Source organism: Bolinopsis microptera, chromosome 2, assembly GCF_026151205.1.
Source record: "Bolinopsis microptera isolate Bmic1 chromosome 2, MBARI_Bmic_1.0, whole genome shotgun sequence".
Taxonomy (NCBI): domain Eukaryota; kingdom Metazoa; phylum Ctenophora; class Tentaculata; order Lobata; family Bolinopsidae; genus Bolinopsis; species Bolinopsis microptera.
The window spans coordinates 3,161,471-3,182,430 of NC_087073.1; the positions used below are offsets into that span (position 1 = coordinate 3,161,471).

General features: G+C 39.7%; 1 protein-coding gene across 3 annotated transcripts in view; it reads right to left on the reverse strand.

Moving 5' to 3' along the window:
* The window catches only part of LOC134811616 (unconventional myosin-XVIIIa-like), a 39,854-nt gene extending 19,701 nt beyond the window's left edge, over positions 1-20,153 (reverse strand). Inside the window, exons 1-13 of one of the 3 annotated variants that reach the window (XM_063818593.1) lie at positions 20,002-20,153; positions 19,616-19,762; positions 19,150-19,292; positions 18,578-18,700; positions 17,797-17,979; positions 17,345-17,521; positions 15,926-16,105; positions 14,725-14,898; positions 11,509-11,673; positions 9,944-10,091; positions 9,633-9,727; positions 3,141-3,265; positions 2,668-2,845 (exon numbers count right to left, since the gene is read on the reverse strand). In XM_063818593.1, coding sequence (XP_063674663.1) covers positions 2,668-2,845; positions 3,141-3,265; positions 9,633-9,727; positions 9,944-10,091; positions 11,509-11,673; positions 14,725-14,898; positions 15,926-16,105; positions 17,345-17,521; positions 17,797-17,979; positions 18,578-18,700; positions 19,150-19,292; positions 19,616-19,762; positions 20,002-20,119 — 1,956 coding nt within the window. In that variant the 5' untranslated portion in view covers positions 20,120-20,153. Of the gene's footprint in view, positions 1-2,667; positions 2,846-3,140; positions 3,266-9,632; positions 9,728-9,943; positions 10,092-11,508; positions 11,674-14,724; positions 14,899-15,925; positions 16,106-17,344; positions 17,522-17,796; positions 17,980-18,562; positions 18,701-19,149; positions 19,293-19,615; positions 19,763-20,001 lie in introns of all 3 variants that reach the window. The other 2 variants (XM_063818592.1, XM_063818594.1) reach the window with 2 other exon arrangements.
* Between the last annotated feature and the right edge of the window lie 807 nt (positions 20,154-20,960).

Consider the following 20,960-nt stretch of genomic DNA (forward strand, 5'->3'; position numbering starts at 1 on the left):
ATTCATATCATTTTTAACATGTTTCTATCAAATCATTCAAATGCAGCTGACATCGTCTGATATAAGGAATAATCATCAGTCCGTACATCAGCACAACGTTTTTGAGAGATATCTAATGGAAATATTAATATTACAATCATTCGGCTTTAAGGAGGGCGGGGGTCCAGCCTGAATTCGGCTTTAAGGGGGCCGGGGGCCGGGGTCCAGCCTGAATTCGGCTTTAAAGTTTAAGGGGGCCGGGGTCCAGCCTGAATTCGGCTTTAAAGTTTAAGGGGGCCGGGGGTCCAGCCTGAATTCGGCTTTAAGGGGACCGGAGGGTCCTTTAAGTTAAGACAAGTTTACTCGTTTATCCAAATAGCTTCATAGTTAATCTACAAGCTTAATGCTTAAAGTTATTTCCAGACGTTTCTCTGAATGGCGATAATTTAAATTTTACAAGACATTTTCCAGAAGATTTGTTTATTTTCAGCTGTGCATAAATGTAATAACAAGAACAATCTCTGTCGGAAAGACAGGAAAGCGTTTGTGTCAAAGTAAGAAAGTGTAAGATTTACTTTAGGTGTAAATAGTTTGGCTCCTAGCGCTGGTACACAGAACCCCTCCTAGCGCTGTTATGTATATTGTGGTCACTGCAAACCTGTTTAAAACAATAAATAGTGCGCGGTACTGTAGTTCTATTGTCTAAAAGATCCCCACTACACTGATGTATTATGTTACTCTGTTAATTGTTATAATATTATGTTACAATTAAACATAATACACAGGACACTATACATTGTGTATTGTATAGCTGTAGTGTGTAAAGCTGTATAATATGGACCTTATCTATTTTGATATACAGTACTGTGTGCGAGCGTATCATGTTTTTTATTTATTGAAATCCCGGATAAAAATAATTTATACGTAGCGTCGATATTCATATGCATACTATTCATATTATGTATACATAATGCAGACTAGATGGTTGTTAGATGAATATTTAATTTTCGTTCTATTCAAATACTTGAAATATTTCCTATGCCAGAGTACCTACGGGTAATAACTACTTGTGTCCATACCGTACTCACATATAACTTCATACCGTAAGATTTCTACGACATAATATGTCAAAAACTCCAAACTTCATTCATTTTGTACGGAAAACCGTGTCACACGCCTTTAAAAGTCTTCCATATTTTAGGCTTTGAAAGTATTGAAGTAGAGAATTTGAAAAATGTAGCTCGTCGGGTTACAAGTTACACATTGCGACTGGTCAGAGCTTCCGAATAACAGGCTCGAAACAAAATATTTCCTCTGAGATAATTGATTTGTCCGGTAGTGCGCGTTTAATCGGAATGACTAGGTAAATTATTCGGCATAATTCCGAGATACGCACATAATGCACATAATTAGATGCGTATAAAGAGTAAAGAGCGACTATAATCCTGTAATCTGGATCTCGTCTAAACAAAAGCGTACTGTGTACAGTATAATTAGATAATCACTCAATCAATTAGTCTGCCTTTGTAAGCCGGTTAGAGCTGAGCGTGGACAAAGCTTTCAAATGTGTCAGCCAAAGTTTATCTGATTTGTAGAAACCATCATAATTCTGTGGGATGAGATGAAGCAAGTCCAAGTTTATCTGATTTGTAGAAACCATCATAATTCTGTGGGATGAGATGAAGCAAGTCCAAGTTTATCTGATTTGTAGAAACCATCATAATTCTGTGGTCCAAGTTTATCTGATTTGTAGAAACCATCATAATTCTGTGGGATGAGATGAAGCAAGTCCAAGTTTATCTGATTTGTAGAAACCATCATAATTTTGTGTGAATGAGATGAAGCAAGTCAAAGTTCAGAAGACTGGTCCTGGTAATCTTAGTCATAATTTATGGCCTCTTCTTTTTAAACAATTAAATGAAATTCCCCTGATGCGGATCAACAATTTACAAGGAATCTAGAGTAAGGATATTAATACTGCACACATTTGATTTACTGAATCGAAAGTTAATTAATTTTTTCAGTCCCATGGACTGGTTTTTATTTTTGACAATGATGATATTCATTATATATAACCTGTAATACTATTCTGTATATATCTAATTTCGTTTTCCAAAAAAAAATTTACTGAAGGAGTTGATGAAGGAGTTGATGCAAAAGTTCCAATGATTTAGAATTTAACTCTTTCGAATCGAAAGTCAACTAATTTTTTCAGTCCCATGGACTGGGATTTATTTTTGCAATGATGATTTTCATAATATATAACCTGTAATACTATTCTGTATATATCTAATTTCGTTTTCCAAAAAAAAATTAAAGCCCTTTTTAAAGGGCTCTGCTAGTAAACAGGAGCCGCCAGTATTATCAACACCGGATAACCAGAACTAAGCACCGAAACTGGACGCTGCTTCTTTTAATTAATTTAAAAGAAGCTCATGGTTACACGATAAGCTGGTAACCATGGAAACTTTTTTTGTAATCCAAAGCCAAGGTTTAATTCCGTTTCAGGAGACTTTCATACACTTATTAAGATACTTCAGAATTGATCGTATTTAAGCTGGAAACTAGACGAATACATGGCCAGTGACTCTTCAGAGTTCACTGGGGGCTATCGTCCATCAACTCATCAAGAATTTACCAGTAAAATTAGTTCCAGTACAGAAAAATAATTTGAAAAATGTAACCAACCTGCTCATACAAATCCAGCACTTTGTTGAAAGTCTCATGCTGGAAGAAGGCCTGCAGTCTCTCGGAGGCGTAGTTCATGAGGAGGTGCTGCAAGGTGGCGGGGCGGGCGGGGTTCTGGAACCCCGGCATGTCTGTCAGGACCAGGGAGTAGGGTGACCTGCCCGGACCTGCCAGTGCTCTGGGAAGGAGGGGAGGTTACTGGACAGGATGTAAATTATAATAAATTAGATCCTATCTCGGTACGTAATATTCAGATGTACACGAGTTATACCTGGTTTAATTAACTTGTACTAGTAACATGATGCTCTGTGAGCCTGGGGAAGAAACAGTGCCGGAACATTAAATAGTGCCGGAAAACTACACAGTGCCGGAACATTAAATAGTGCCGGAAAACTACACAGTGCCAGAACAGTGCCGGAACAGTACACTAATATCAGTGGTAGGTTCCCCGGAATTCCAAGTTGAATATTTACCGATTAATTAGGGTATTTACAGCGCTGAACACGAGTTCGTAGAGAGACATGGCCAGGTCCTCAATGGCGTTCTGCAGCAACTTGGCGGGATCCGCGTCAGAGGAGAGGGGCAGAGTTGATATCAGCTGAAAAATTAGGTATTTTAGGAAACGTCACACCTACATGAAGATGATGTGACGTTACACCAAGTTGGATGATGTCACAATGAATTAGAATTAGAATCTTAGATCATACAATTCAATTACTGTGTCAGATTGTAGTATTAATGTCGATTGCGCTTCATTGCTCATTGCTCATTGTTCATTGTTCATAATTTCCAATTCGAGGCAAACACAGTCTGACTCCAGGTATTTTAGTTTGGGATGACGTAATGTTTAGAAATGTGAGCGTGAGTGTGTCATAAAGGATTGTACTCCACACATATATAATATTCGCGGAATTTGAGTGTTTGAAGGATGTAAACTGTTGACTATCCCGGGTGTTTATAAGGTTACCGGGCATTATATTGGAGAAAACGTGTTTATAAGGTTTATAAAATTGCTGGACTTGGAAAAAAACGTGACTATAAGGGTGGGAATGTTGGGTGAAGTAGTTCAGTATTTAAGAGCTGTCGCAAAATATGAACATTCCAAACATTTGCAGTTGTATTGAGAGACCAGTGTTGGCGTACTTATTTATTGGAAGTGTTAAAACTTGAACAAATGATACATCGGCACTGCACAGTGGGGCTCCATGCTGACATTTAGCCTAAAAACGAGTTTTCCTAATGTTTTAGATTGTTGTAAATTCTGATAGAGAATAAATAACCGGATTCAATGCTTTTTAAATTAGCTCAATATCTCGGTTGGGTCAAAATTTACAACCATTTGAAAAGCGCGCCTGAAAATAACCTGCCTGCACATGCCCAGAAACTCAATTTCACTGCCATTTTTGAGTCAGGCTGAGGTTCCTTTTGTTTTCAATGTTTTTCAACTTTTGATTGATTGAACATGGATATAAGCATTCTTAGTACTGTTTAAGAAGAAAAAACCATGATTTCGGTCAATTTTGGATTTTTGGTAGCTAAAATTAGAATATTTTTCAAAAATAGGCCTTAAAATTTCATTCGCTGACCACAAATGGGTGGTAAAGTTATAAATGGCCCCATATGGCCCGGGTTTCATTATGTTTTCTATGTTTTCCCATAATTTTTCTAGCAGAACCCAGAAGATTTGGCTTCGGAACGCTTCGGAAAAAAAATTATGACCCATTTTTGGTACGAGCCTGAGGTGAAAAATCGCGTCAAAATAGCGCGAAAAATGAAAACTGATAGATTAAAAACTGATTTTTTCATTTATTTCATAGCTTTTTGGTGCACACTTCGATATTTTATGCTAATACCAGCAAAGTTCAATTGGAATAAGCAATATTTGGATGGAAAAATAGTGCATATGAGCCAAAAATAGCCAAAATCTGGCAATTTGAGCTCGGAAAATCCAGGGGCAACTCTGATTTCATAGGATTTTTCTTATGTTTTTGTCATATTGCATAGTTTTTATGGTTCTCCTTTCTGAAATACCCTTAAGCAATCACATCAGCATGATTGATGACCATTTCCATACGAAAAAGCAGAAAAATGGGACAGAAACCGCTTAAAATTCGATGAAATCTTAAAACTGCTAGTCAAAAAAGATGCTTTTTGTGTGACAGAAAGTGCCAAATTTTCGAAAAAATTGATTTTTTGCCCAAAAAAGTAGTGAAAGTTGTCCAATTTCACTGAAATAAGTCATAATTGACGATTTAATCCAAATTGACACCACCAAGATGTGGCCAGAGGCATAAAAGGGAAAAAAAACCAAATGTCAGCATGCCCTTTACGCGAGCCCCACTGTGCACTGATCTCATAATGCAAACAGAGACAGGATTTAATATGTTGATCATCACTACCAATTACGTTTTAAGTTATCATCAAACTTTTTCAATTTTCATGCTTTCCCATAGGAATTAATCAGCTAGACAATAAAAGTCTAAAGTCACAGTTTAGCAGACTCTGGAAACTAGCTCGTCTTAAGAGTAGCAGTGTGTCACACAATCAGACATTGTGATGTGGGTCACTTAATCAGACATTGTGATGTGGGTCACTCAATCAGACATTGTGATGCGGGTCACACAATCAGACATTGTGATGCGGGCCACACCATCAGACATTGTGATGCGGGCCACACCATCAGACATTGTGATGTGGGTCACTCAATCAGACATTGTGATGTGGGTCACTTAATCAGACATAGTGATGTGGGTCACTTAATCAGACATTGTGATGTGGGTCACTCAATCAGACATTGTGATGCGGGTCACACAATCAGACATTGTGATGCGGGCCACACCATCAGACATTGTGATGCGGGCCACACCATCAGACATTGTGATGTGGGTCACTCAATCAGACATTGTGATGTGGGTCACTTAATCAGACATTGTGATGCGGGTCACTCAATCAGACATTGTGATGTGGGTCACTCAATCAGACATTGTGATGTGGGTCACTTAATCAGACATTGTGATGTGTGTCACACAATCAGACATTGTGATGTGTGTTACAGAATCAGACATTGTGATGTGGGTCAAACAATCACACATTGTGATGTGGGTCACACCATCAGAAATTGTGATGCGGGTCACGCAATCACACATTGTGATGTGGGTCACACCATCAGACATTGTGATGCGGGTCACACAATCACACATTGTGATTTGGGTCACACAATCAGACATTGTGATGTGTGTCACACAATCAGACATTGTGATGCGGGTCACTCAGTCAGACATTGTGATGCGGGTCACACAATCAGACATTGTGATGTGGGTCACTCAATCAGACATTGTGATGTGTGTCACACAATCAGACATTGTGATGTGTGTCACACAATCAGACATTGTGATGTGGGTCACTCAATCAGACATTGTGATGTGGGTCACACAATCAGACATTGTGATGCGGGTCACACAATCACACATTGTGATGCGGGTCACACAATCACACATTGTGATGTGGGTCACACCATCAGAAATTGTGATGCGGGTCACGCAATCACACATTGTGATGTGGGTCACACCATCAGACATTGTGATGCGGGTCACACAATCACACATTGTGATGTGGGTCACACAATCAGACATTGTGCTGTGGGTCAAACAATCAGACATTGTGATGTGCATGTTGGTCACACAATCAGACATTGTGATGTGGGTCGAACAATCACACATTGTGATGTGGGTCACACAATCAGACATTGTGATGCGGGTCACACAATCACACATTGTGATGTGGGTCACACAATCACACATTGTGATGTGTGATTGAGTTAAAAGAGACGTCCTGCACGACAGTGACCTTCAGTGGTCTAATTGCATGTTATTGACATAATTGGGTGTACACACTGCTGTACAATGTATGTTAGATACTGCTTACACTGATTTGATTTCTAAGAAATGTCTCTTTGATTTTGCTGGATCTGTATTGAAAAAGGTGGGAACTGGGAAGTAAAATGTAAAAGAGTCCCGCTGGGCGCTGATTTATTGGTGGAATTTGAGAAAATCACGGGCAAACTACCCGCTAATTCCAAACTACCCGCTAATTCCAAACTACCCGCTAATTTCTCACCAGACAGAGGTGATTTACCCGGGGTCTGACTGCTCAAAGTGAACCCAGCAGCTGTATTCCTGGATTCTGCTTCCATAATACATCTTTCGGGAACTGTCACACCTTTCCTGTTTACAGAATAACGCCAGTAACATCTACAGCTGACATGTCACGCCGTGCAGTGTATATATTCTTATTGTGACACAGTAACAGTAATGTTATGTAGTAATGTGTATTTGGTAGCCACCATGTAGCGTGTTAACGTTGAAGTGGCTAATGTTACAATCTGATGAGATACTCCATTAATTTCATATCAACATTATATCGTGTTGCAAGAGCAAAACAGTAATGTATTCGTCCAGTAAATCCATCAATGATGCTCTGTAACAGGTATAATAGTGATGTGTAGTGTGTAACAGTTCTATCGATCAGAGCTCTTTATATTGATAATGCTGGTAGTATCCAGAAATATCTATCACTGATTTTACCATTAATCGTCCGTGACTTTTAAATGACTTACAAGGCTACCCGTATATCGAATTTGTGTGATACAGGCCTTGTGTAAGTCTAGTGTAGGACCTCAAATAAGCATGTAATTCGATTCATTCATGAAAGCGTGCACGAATGTAGGAACGTGCATATGCACGTACAATATATCACACATGACGGTAATCAAACATAAAGCAAAGTGCTCAGGAATTTTTATTGTTTTATACCAACAGCTTATTGAAGAATATATTGAATAAATTCTCCTCAACATTTCAGAAAATTCCTGCACAAATATTTTACATAGATATTACATTCTTTATCGGCGGATTTATAGAATGAACTCATATTTTATTAGATTATTAACTAGTTAACTTAATTCAGCAACATGTCAGTTACTCCTCTAGTGGTTCGGTAGTAACACTTCCTTCAAGCATATGAAGAACTCCAAATCTAACTTAGTTCCAATGTCTCAGACGCTCAGGTCCCACAATATTTGGGTACTAGAATCACGTACAGAACTTAGTACCTGATCCCCCCGTCTTGGTACACACAATTGGCTACAAGACCTACAAATATCATCACCACATAGCATTTACATGTCCACCTTTAACAAGGGAGTCAGTCATTGGCCAACCCCAAACAATGCTAATTAATGGTTATTCTGAGTACTATATCACACAGTATTAAGGCCACAGGGGGGGTCGAGGCCTCAAAAAATGCAAAAAAAACATTATGCTTTGAATCAATATATATTTTTGTGGTGGATACTTTGCCACCACTCATTTGTCTGTAGCTATTTTACTTTTTTTTATAAATGAGGTTAACCAATTCTCATTTAACCTCATTTTTTTGATAAATCGATAATGGAGGGCAGAAATATTGATGCCATTACAACTGAAAACTACGATAAGCTTTGTTTTTATTGTTTTTGTGTTATTTCAGCAGTTAAACTTTGAAAAATATACAAATAAAGGCAAAATTCTCAAAAATCACATAACATAAAAAACAGTTTTTTGCCTCTCCTGAAAACCTCGAATTTTTGACTTCAAAATCTATCTTCTCCTAGAGTTTTTATCCATTTCACCTCAAATTTGGAACTTATGTTCCTGACATAAATTTAAAAGTTTGTTATGTAACGATTGTTGTAATTTTGCTCCTAACTCTTTTTATGAGGTTAACCATTTTAAATTTTGTAACCCGCACTCATGGTTAACCTCATATCTCAGCTTTGGAGCAAGATATCATAAATCGTTACATAACAAAAACTCAAAATACCTTGAAGAACATTGTTGCCAAGTTACAAGGTTCTAAGTCATAAACTGAAAAAGAAGATAGATTTTGAACACGATTTCATTTAAAGTTTTCATTTACAATAGAATTACAGGTAAACCTCAAAATTCAACGCGCGATATCTTCAAATAGGAAACTTTGTTTTCGGTAAGGACAAAAGCATTTGAAAATTTAGATCGAGCTCTACAACATATCTCAAAATCTCAAAATCGACCTCGGACCCCCCCCTGTGGCCTTAATATTGGACGTTACCCAACGTCATGGACGTGCACTTTATCACCGTGAGTATCACTTCAGTGTTCAATGTAAGGAATGTGTGACGTAGTCATACTTAGCCCAAAAGCGCAAATTTATAGGAATGTGATCTTCTACAACTTGATACAAGTAGGAAGGGTGGGACACTGACTTGATACATACACACGGTATATTGGTATCAGTCTCTCAGTGATCGTCCTCCCGATTAAGAGATATGATCTAATGAAGAACCAGCAGGGTAACAAGTGTCACCTCATTCTATCAATCTGATCTTATCTAGGTAGGTACACGTATTTACTGGGACTTGCTATTTGGAGAACTGTCTTGCTATTTGGAGAACCGTCACAATGTCCATAATGCAGGGACACAATTGGAGTCGTTTCTTCACTCGTTATGACCTACTACTCTGCAATCCCCAGCACCTTCTTTTTGCAAGGTCGCCACACCCTAGAGGAGGACAAAGCATTTACATGAATGAATGACTTGTAATGTTGTCACCCCTGCTCATATCATTGTGAAATACCAACGCGCTGTGTATTGTGTCTTTACGCATGATATCACAATTCTATATCACTGTTGGAGCTGTTGGACTGTGTCTTACCTTTGTCCCAAACTACCCAAATAGTAGCCAGATTTGTGTTTTTTTGGTGGACTCCAAATTTTGAAGAAAGGTTGGCGATTTAAAACTTTTAAAAATCCTACTGACTACAATTCAATCTTACGTTCGGATGCAAATGATCATTTTCATGGACTAGTACTGGTAACAAGGTATATTTTCTTACATCCACTTAACAAAGTAGTAATATTTCCTGATAATAGAAGTACACAACACAAACCTGTCGTTCCAGAGCCTCGTATTTAATGCCGAGTACGTTAGCAGCGATCTGAGCAGCGGTAGGGTTCGCGAATCTGGCTCCCATCCCGTTAGCGTCTGATTGGGATAAATTCTATATAACCAACCATCTCAGCATAAAGATAGGAAAATCAAATCCAAAACACTTGCATATAAATGGAGATATTGGACAGTCCCGAATGATTGACATTTGACATCGTTTGTTTTTTGCTGAATGAACTCGCACAATTACCTCTCACCAAATGAAATGAACATTTTAACAAAACATTCCAATTATTTCCGGCAAATACTCACGAGCAACAGCTCCAGTTTTTCCCAAATGTATGATGGCGGATAACAGGGTCAGCAGCCCCTTCACCTCTGGAATGCTCACACCTCCCAGGAATTTAAACGCCTCCAGCGTTTTAGCGTAGTTTTCAGCCGCTTGTTTTCTTTGGCCGTGCTGAGTGTAATATTCGGGTAAACTACTTATATATAAAGTAGTGTAATACTCGTATATTTGTAAACTACTTATATAAAGTAGTTATGTAAAGTAGATCATAGATTATAATATATAATTCAGATTAATTATAATTATTTGTCAATTGTGTTGAAGAGCCGATTTGAGAAGTTTGTCACCATGAAAATTATACGTAAGGGTTAAAATTTGTCTATCAAAATAGTTCTAACATCAACGAATCAACAATTTGAGCACATCCCGTGAATGACCTAACAGTCTCACAGTTAAAGAGAGACCCCCAACACTCTGCAATGTTTCAACTGTTATCGGAATGCTAGAGTACAGGTGACTAGGCTAGTTAAACGTTCTATTCGCCTACACAGAATACTGAACACCAAGCTGGAACACTGATCACGCAAGGAACACCAAGCTGGAACACTGATCACGCAAGGAACACCAAGCTGGAACACTGATCACGCAAGGAACACCAAGCTGGAACACTGATCACGCAAGGAACACCAAGCTGGAACACTGATCACGCAAGGAACACCAAGCTGGAACACTGATCACGCAAGGAACACCAAGCTGGAACACTGATCACGCAAGGAACACCAAGCTGGAACACTGATCACGCAAGGAACACCAAGCTGGAACACTGATCACGCAAGGAACACCAAGCTGGAACACTGATCACGCAAGGAACACCAAGCTGGAACACTGATCACGCAAGGAACACCAAGCTGGAACAACGATCACGCAAGGAACACCAAGCTTGAACACTGATCACGCAAGGAACAGAAAAAAAATAAATTTCTCAACATTATATTTCTCAACATTATAATTCAGTGCTTAAACATTTTAACTTGTATATAATGTTCATTGTTCATTAATTATTCATTAGATCCCAATAACTGTGTACATCTTAATCTTTTCTATTGTTCTATTCTATTCCACATATTTTATTTGTCTGATAAGTCAGATATTCCGTGACCAGAGAACTCTTTTAATCTGTGTAACGTGCTAATTTCAACGTTCCGATGCCGCAGTGTCGCAGAGAGGCAGGAAAAGTGCGTTCGTTAATTGGAACGGAATAGGATTCCTACTTTGTTTATTAGTACTACTCAGTATGTCGGAATTTACAAATAGCCTAAATTTAATTAGGATCAACAGATCCTAAATCTAGAATTGGTCACATTCAAATTTTAAAGTTGACTGTTAAAGAATAATATTACACTTGTTTGTCTCTTGAGACAGGTGAAGAAGTTTCAATTAAAATGAGGTACCGGAACCAAAAGAAATTATAGAACAAGAACACAAAGTCAGTTTTCAAAAAACGTCACTTTCAGCGACTGAACTTGACTGCCATTCGGTACAGTTGACAGTAAGTGTCTCACCTCACAGTTGACAGTAAGTGTCTCACCTCAATTAGAGGAGGAAGAAAATCGTTGTTCTCCGTAGCTCTGGATCCGAGCTGGAGTTCCCTCCGCAAGCTATCGTCACTGCCCTCAATCATCTGGTAGAATATGTGGTACCCTAACTCACCCTCACCACAGTTCACTACTCTGAACCTGTCCAGTAGGCACGTCTGAAGAGAGGAGAGGGTTACAATTCATCATTATAGGTTTGACATGTGCGTGATTTACATAAACTCTGACGTGAGCTGCTTTTTTATTTCATCTAAATATTCGACACATATTTCTGATATATATATACGGCTTTGCGATATAATACACATACACGGTCCTTTCATTGAAAGATTGGACTAATGCCAAAAACGTCAACTCATACGACGTGATGCACGTCATACTTTATTACTTTATAAGTATCCCGAATACTGATTGTATCCTTATAGTAACACTGATGTTCTAGAACAGCCAGCCGCGGGATTAGCTCAGTGCTGGTCGCAGACAGCTAAACTTTAAAAGATATTGACAGTTTTTCAAAGAAAAGCTCTAGTAAACAGTTAGTTTAGTTAGCAGGTATAGTTGAAAACTTCAGTACGTGACTCTTGGTATTAGATTTTACGTTCGACTACGGGCACGCGAGATGATAATGCAATTTCAACTGCACTTTTTAATTTGTTCAGCTTTCATTCGAGCCGATATGTTTAACAACAAAATACAGTATACAGTACCTAAAATAACTCCCGTTCTAGCACGCAACTAGAACCTCCTAAACTGTAAGAGACTCACAGCTCCGGAGGGAGGATATCACGAAGATATCTCGCTCCGGAGATTTGATTGTAATGTTCAGTGTAAGTTCTCAGAGCGTAAGAGGATACACCCACACACATATCAGCTCAGTGTTTACACTGTCCTATTATCACAGGTTCTGTTCTCATCAAATTATGGTAATTACGCTAAAAGTCTCCACTCATTGCTGGTGTGCTGTAGCTGCAGCTTTATCCTGTTATACCCGTTTGAGGGGTCACGAACACCAAGTGTCGGAGTGAAACGCATCAAATATTTAAATGTTTACTCTGCCAAGCCCTCTTTAAGGGGAGATACACCAAAAACGTTTTTGCTCCGAACATCGATTTTATTTTAAATTATGGTTAAATAGACAAAAAGAATAAGATTGCACACCTTCAAAATTTTCTAAAAATATTCCCTCATCGAGAAAAAAAATATTTTTCTTTTTCGAAAATTTTTAAAATTTGGAGAAGTCTACCACTGTAATACCGATAGTTCAGCTATTTCAAAAGTTTTTTGGCTGATTTTTTTACTGAACATTACTTACACTCCGTACAAGACAACCCTTTAAAGTATTATATAATCGAACAATAAATGACCAAGTTACAGACCGAACAAGGTAAAAAAAGAAAAATTGGGATTTTTGCCTACAACCAAAGTTGTACATTTTACCACTCGGCCAGGTCATCAGATATCGCTTCAAAAATTCTTGTGAGTGTAGCTGATGATCATATCAAACTTTTTGGAACAGGATTTCTCTCAGTTTTGAGTTTTAAGGTATGAAATGTGGCCTCAAACGAGGCATATGTTCATCCAGATACGCCTCTACAGGATATATCAAATGCCCTCCCCCTCCCCCTTGTATATTGCCAAATATATACAGAACATCAGTACCGGGGAAACCCCACAAGACCGTGTTGTAATAATAACAGCGTGTAGGAGGATTGGGGGGTACACTGAGAGACCTGCCAGAGAGAACCTACATTACCAGGACTCGGGCACATGTTATTATTATTATAGGTCGGTCAATCAGCATTATTGGGTTGTGTCACGTAACCGATAACAATGATCCAACATTTGTAATGCTGACTGATTACCCCCCCCCCCCCCAAACATTTGTAATGCTCACTGATTACCCCCGCCCCCCCCCCCTCCCAACATTTGTAATACTCACTGATTACTCCCCCCCCCCCCCCAAACATTTGTAATGCTCACTGATTACCCCCTCCCCCCCCCTCCCAACATTTGTAATGCTCACTGATTACCCCCCCCCCCCCCCCCCAACATTTGTAATACTCACTGATTACCCCCTCCCCCCCTCCCAACATTTGTAATACTCACTGATTACCCCCTCCCCCCCCTCCCAACATTTGTAATGCTCACTGATTACCCCCCCCCCCAACATTTGTAATACTCACTGATTACCCCCCCCCCCAACATTTGTAATACTCACTGATTACCCCCCCCCCCAAACATTTGTAATGCTCACTGATTACCCCCCAACATTAGTAATGCTCACTGATTACCCCCTCCCCCCCCCCTCCCAACATTTGTAATGCTCACTGATTACCCCCCCCCCCAACATTTGTAATACTCACTGATTACCCCCTCCCCCCCTCCCAACATTTGTAATACTCACTGATTACCCCCTCCCCTCCCCTCCCAACATTTGTAATGCTCACTGATTACCCCCCCCAACATTTGTAATACTCACTGATTACCCCCTCCCCCCCCCCCCCCCAACATTTGTAATACTCACTGATTACCCCCTCCCCCCCCCCCAAACATTTGTAATGCTCACTGATTACCCCCCAACATTAGTAATGCTCACTGATTACCACCTCCCCCCCCCTCCCAACATTTGTAATGCTCACTGATTACCCCCCCCCCCCCCCCCCAACATTTGTAATACTCACTGATTACCCCCTCCCCCCCCAACATTTGTAATACTCACTGATTACCCCCTCCCCCCCCCCCCCTCCCAACATTTGTAATGCTGACTGATTACCCCCCCCCCCCCCAACATTTGTAATACTCACTGATTACCCCCTCCCCCCCCAACATTTGTAATACTCACTGATTACCCCCTCCCCCCAACATTTGTAATACTCACTGATTACCCCCTCCCCCCCCCCCAACATTTGTAATACTCACTGATTACCCCCCCCCAACATTTGTAATATTTACTGATTACCCCCTCCCCCCCCCCCCCCCCCTGAACATTTTTAATACTCACTGATTACTTCTGTAAGGTAAAATATACGCACACTGCACAGTAGTCACTTCTGTACGGTAAAGTTTCATAGAGCTATTCTGGTAGAACGCAGCTTACTACCCTACTATAATTAACACCCTGTTTCGCACACAACTACCGGACGCAAACAAAGTGTGCAGCGCCAAATCCCTAACCACACAAAGTACTCACGGTAACCATGGTAACTCACGTAAGTTTGTGCGCCCGTCAGAGTGCCCTGAGCGGTAAAGTTGAGAGTTATAAGACTGGTAAAGCGGGTACTATGTGTGTTACTCTCGCTCAGACAACAACCAAAGGAGTCCAGGAGCGCCAGGGCTGCTGTGAACTTCTCCGAGGGTAACCCGCCTTTTGGGTTACAGTGAACCTGAGAGGAGATTAGGGATGTTATATTATTATCAGCAGCACTAATAAGAGAAGAAACCGTACAAACAGTAGAACAAACAACAGTGTGCCCTTCACAGAGTTCTCTGATATGGAGGTGATTTGTTATAGTACTATGTTTACAGTACACTTCACAGTACACTTCACAAATAAAAAGAAGGCTCTCCTACCTGAGCGTAATAGTGGACGATGTAGTGAAGGCTCTCCTACCTGAGCGTAATAGTGGACGATGTAGTGAAGGCTCTCCTACCTGAGCGTAATAGTGGACGATGTAGTGAAGGCTCTCCTACCTGAGCGTAATAGTGGACGATGTAGTGAAGGCTCTCCTACCTGAGCGTAATAGTGGACGATGTAGTGAAGGCTCTCCTACCTGAGCGTAATAGTGGACGATGTAGTGAAGGCTCTCCTACCTGAGCGTAATAGTGGACGATGTAGTGAAGGCTCTCCTACCTGAGCGTAATAGTGGACGATGTAGTGAAGGCTCTCCTACCTGAGCGTAATAGTGGACGATGTAGTGAAGGCTCTCCTACCTGAGCGTAATAGTGGACGATGTAGTGAAGGCTCTCCTACCTGAGCGTAATAGTGGACGATGTAGTGAAGGCTCTCCTACCTGAGCGTAATAGTGGACGATGTAGTGAAGGCTCTCCTACCTGAGCGTAATAGTGGACGATGTAGTGAAGGCTCTCCTACCTGAGCGTAATAGTGGACGATGTAGTGAAGGCTCTCCTACCTGAGCGTAATAGTGGACGATGTAGTGAAGGCTCTCCTACCTGAGCGTAATAGTGGACGATGTAGTGAAGGCTCTCCTACCTGAGCGTAATAGTGGACGATGTAGTGAAGGCTCTCCTACCTGAGCGTAATAGTGGACGATGTAGTGAAGGCTCTCCTACCTGAGCGTAATAGTGGACGATGTAGTGAAGGCTCTCCTACCTGAGCGTAATAGTGGACGATGTAGTGAAGGCTCTCCTACCTGAGCGTAATAGTGGACGATGTAGTGAAGGCTCTCCTACCTGAGCGTAATAGTGGACGATGTAGTGAAGGGCGGTGGATTTGCCGCTACCAGTGGGGCCACACAACACGATACTCTGCTCAGTGTGGGTAGCCAACATCTTGAGGTGGGCCTGTTTAGCCGTCTTGTAGAGGTGGGGCGGCATCTTGTTGTAGTGCATGTTCCGGAACATTGACATCACCTGCAGAGGAGGGTATTAATACTAGTGGGGAGGTGATTAGATTTAGAGTTTGTTTTGACACGTGTCAGGATGAACCTGTAAAATGGTTGGCACGTGTTGTATAAACAGGAGTTAAATCCTGAGACAGAAGTTTTGGAGAGAATTATTATAGATTCTAATTTCTAAGGGTCTAAAAATAGGGCGGGAAGGTGTTGAAAGTTAGCAATACGCTTCTTATTATCAGATAAAAGGCGGATGAGAGAGAAGGGCAATAACACGTGCAAAGTACAATAACACGTGCAAAGTACACGAACTTCACGTAGTGACCAGTAATCCAGTATGAGTTATAATAGTAATTTTATGAAGGCGTTCGGTCGTTTAATTAGGAGCTTTGAACCAATCGCTTGATCAAAAGCGTTCACCTTCTCTCTGTTTTAATATTTAGCTATTGGACTACTATATTGAATTATACCGCGGTCAGTAAGGTTCCGTTTTTACAAATAAACAGCGTACACACACACACTAACAATTACATTAGCACCAAGTTGTATGCGGTTTGCCTTACAGTTTCAACTGAGCATGTGTAGCCTTGCACAAATTGGGGAGCTTAATAATTAGTGATTACACAAACTTCTCTTTCAAGGAGTTGAAATACCGGGCGTGTAAGCAGAACTATGTGTGCTTATAGCCAGTCAGTTAGTTAGTTTGTTATCTCACACAGCACTATTACATCAACACGTTCAGATTTTCTTTAGTTTGTTACATAATTTCAGATGGTGTAATCGGAGTTACTACGGCGTAATATATTATATTACATATTAGTATAAGCTAATAACATTTTTGCCACACTCATGAAAAACAGCAGATTAATCAGCTGTGCAGATGAAGGTGTAAGGTTGCACGGTGGGGACACAATAAGATAATATTTCAAATAATATGCTCCAGTATAGACAGTGTTCCAATTTGAAATGTCGCTAGATTTATCTTATTACATTGTGTTTACTCTGTTTAGCGTTTATCAGTTGAAGACTTCGATCGACTTTGACGATCTGATATTTATAATACTAATAGATGCATAAACTGAAGAGTAAGCAGCCCTTTTTATAAAGGGCTTCTTACTCCCTAGTAAAGTATCTATATAAGCCTCAACAAGCACGACACAAAGTTAACGGGCCCGTACATTTGACAACTCAACCAATTTTACCTTGACAAAAACAGATGTACACGTGACAGTCTCGACATGCAATAAAGTGACTTTACCTTTGTATTGTAGACACTGAGTTTCCTGGAAGGGTTGACGAGCAGAAGGATGTTGGCTGCTTGGGTGTGGATGAGGTTGCTCCCAAACCTCTGCCGTAGGGTGTGAAGAACACAACTCTCGTTTAAGTGGAGTAGAGAGGCTAGGTTCTCTGCTCTGTCATATTTCGGAGGGTTCGCCTGAAAGATTAGGACGTGTGTTGGAATGACCACCAACTGATGAACCCAACATTAAAGCTTGTGTCTCGCCGTCAGTGATCGACAGAGTCCGAGTCCTCAGCCTCGGTTGAAAAAATAAAACCTCGGTTCTCCTCGGCCTCGGTTAAATTACAATATGCCTTCCTCGACCTCGGTCGCAAATCCTGCCCTCGGTCGATCACTGCTCGCCGTAACGAGAAATATTCCAAACAGATAAAATCACCGTCACCACATTCCAACAAATAGTGTGCACTGACCGGTTCAGTATCGTATTCGTCAACCTCGATCATCCTCTGACCATTATCCAGTCTGAGCAGCACAGTACTGCTGGAGGTGTTGGTTACTGCAGTGGAGGGGAGGATGGTGCCGGCTTGGATACCGTCAGCGTGCACATACCACACTCTTCTGGAATGTTGCCATGGTTCCTCCTGCATCTCGCTCTGGTGACGTGACAGTGTTACCTTCTCATACTATTGTATTGTAATACAATTCTCATACTAAACACTTGATAATAGTGATCTGTAACTAATTCTTTCTTACTGCGTGTTTTTTGTGCTGTATAAAAACGCAGTGTTTCTTCTATTTAACACTATGTACAATATTGTAACTAATATTATGTTCCATGAGATGTAGTATTTGTTACGAGCTAAAAACAAGCAATTTGACGGATCACTTACATAGTTTGTCTAGACGTTAATAACTTAAAATATAGAAAGGTTTTCAGTTCCAGCAACGCTACAGTTAACTTTGTAATTCTGATATATTAAATTACAAGCTATTCGACTCCATTTTAGCACAAAGTAATCAGCTTTCCTAAAAACAAGGCATGAAATGCACGCAACGCCCTACAAGGCAATGAGAAATGTATCATCAAGCTAGCATGCTGGAACGTGACAGCCTATCAAACAATACTATACCACTATATAAGTATACATCAGCCGTAGCTATGTAGTAGGCACGTGATTACATTCCAAAGCGGTGGTAAAAACAAAAGATGCTTCACTTGTCACATCATTCACAAACCCTAAAGCTACTGACTGAAGAGAGAGACATGGTGCTGTTGGACATGATGGAGTCGCGCTGCTCCGGCGTGATCCGCGAGTTGATTTCAGCCATCTCTGGGAGACCTTGTACCACTAGTGTCAACTCCGATCCTCCCAGCTGAAATTATAGTCACGTGATAGTAGCTGTGTGTATTGCTGTATATTATTTCAATTTTAGTGGGTAGAAGCAACTCACTATTGTACAACTTCGAACTCCCATAACTCTAAGAAAATCGAAATTTTTCCGGGAATAAGTCCTACAAACTAACTGATCAATTTCGGAACTAGAACTCTATAATCTATATATTACGTAATAATCGTTTATACTGTTGACATTTTGCACTATGAAGAGAAAGTGAATGAGAAACCACATTATTTGTACTAGATGTGAAGAGAACAATGCTATAAATAAAATATGCTGAAGCTTGTAAAGCCTTCATTTTAGATACATAACTTTTCAAATACTGTCAACACTGTTACATGAAGAATGTAAAAAAAGTGTCGAAATACTATTAGTTAGAACAGAATAACAGATGAAACTTGATCATAATACTGACGGTCACTTACCTCGAACAGCTCGTAGATCCTATCATTTGTTGCACCCTCCACATTTTCCCCGTTGACCTCAATAAGTCGATCTTGGGGGTACAAGCCGGGGCCCTCCACAAAATGCTTGTCACCACCTCTTAGTAAACTAATACCAAACTTTCCTGAAAATAAGTTATTTGTGTGAGATTGAGTTTAAGAAATAAATTTTACTTATGGTATGTGTTATCAGGCTCCACATTTCTTGATTTTTATAGCACACCTTAAATTAGCGAAGAATTAGAAATTAAATAAAAACGTTTTGGTAACCATAGTATTATACAAATTTAAATGAGTTTAAATGAATGTTAATTGTAATCAAGTTCAATTGTGATGCCAATCTTCGGGTGATCAATTGATATAATTATAAATGTTCTGTTACTGAGTAATCATAGTTAACTGCATCACTTTTCGTATTGACCAGGATGGGACACTTTAAAGAACGTACCATCTTGATTACGGGAGAGTTTTACAGCTCTTAATTTGGGAGAGTTAGTTATATCAGCAGGATTGAGACTTATCATGCTGCTCCCGGCTGAACTAGCCTCGTCTAAATCATTTGGGGAGGTGTGTTGTCCATCCAATCCAACTCTTGCTGAAATTGACATCTGTTAATAAGAGGAAGTTCATATATTATGACAGCAGGTCTATTATACATATAATGAAGTGACACTTGCACCACAAATGTTATATATCTAAAAGAAGGCTACACTTCTTTACCCTTCTTTAAGATATATATAACAGTACTGAAATGTAAAGGTCTGTACAGCGAGAACACCCTATTATCGAGTGCAAATATTGCGCATGGATTCACAGAAGTTTCTGAAATGTAACCTGGGTATGGAGGAGGACGGTCAGCACTGTTAAGAGTGGGAGGGGGAGCTACCTCAGCTACACTCTTCTTCTTTTTCTTGCGAAAGCTTATAAACATGTTGCCCAAAGGTTTTGACATTCACCACTTCAACTTCCTATCATTGTAACTGGCTAAGGATATCGTTATAATTTGTTACAATAGTCAATTAATAAAAGTTTACAATTTCTATTTTCAAGACCTTTAAAAACATCATTGCAATCAATACAACAGCATGATATACTATTAACTATTAGAGGTAGAACCATTTAAAAACAAGCTAGTACGGTGTGTAACAAATTTAAAATATGGAAAATTTGAATTCAAATAAGTTCTATTTGAAATCATCCATAATATTAATAGGCTAAAAACGAAATGACAATAAAAGTACAAAACATCTCAAACCCAACTGGAGACTTATAGAATGGAATTGTATTATAATTCCGTTTTATAAGTCCAAATGAGCTCTCTTATAAATTTAATAACTGACGTGTATCTGATTGGAAATGTTGGCTGTTATATAATTTAACTAGAATGTTGCCGTGGGTCATAAGGAGTCCTACAGTTGCAGTTTAGAATACTGAACATTCAGGTACAGAGTATCCCCAAAATATTTACTTTTGTTTAGACTTTAACAAGTGTTATGATGCTCTGAAATTTTGTTAAAAATTTCAAGTCAAAACTTCACCAAGAACCTGTTTATTTAGCTCATTCATTTTTCTTCCAGAATTCTAGTGGAATATATGGAGCTGCTGCTAAGCACAGTTTACAGTTTGAAATTTATGCATGTTCTGAATTAGAAACCTATTTGATTCCCAAAATTTCAAGGCCCTAACTCATTCAAGAGTCTGGTGACAATCATGTGATCAACCCGACAACAGCTGTGGGATTTAGTCATCTTGTGGGATTTATTAATTGGTTGATCACCTCATAAACTTGTTAG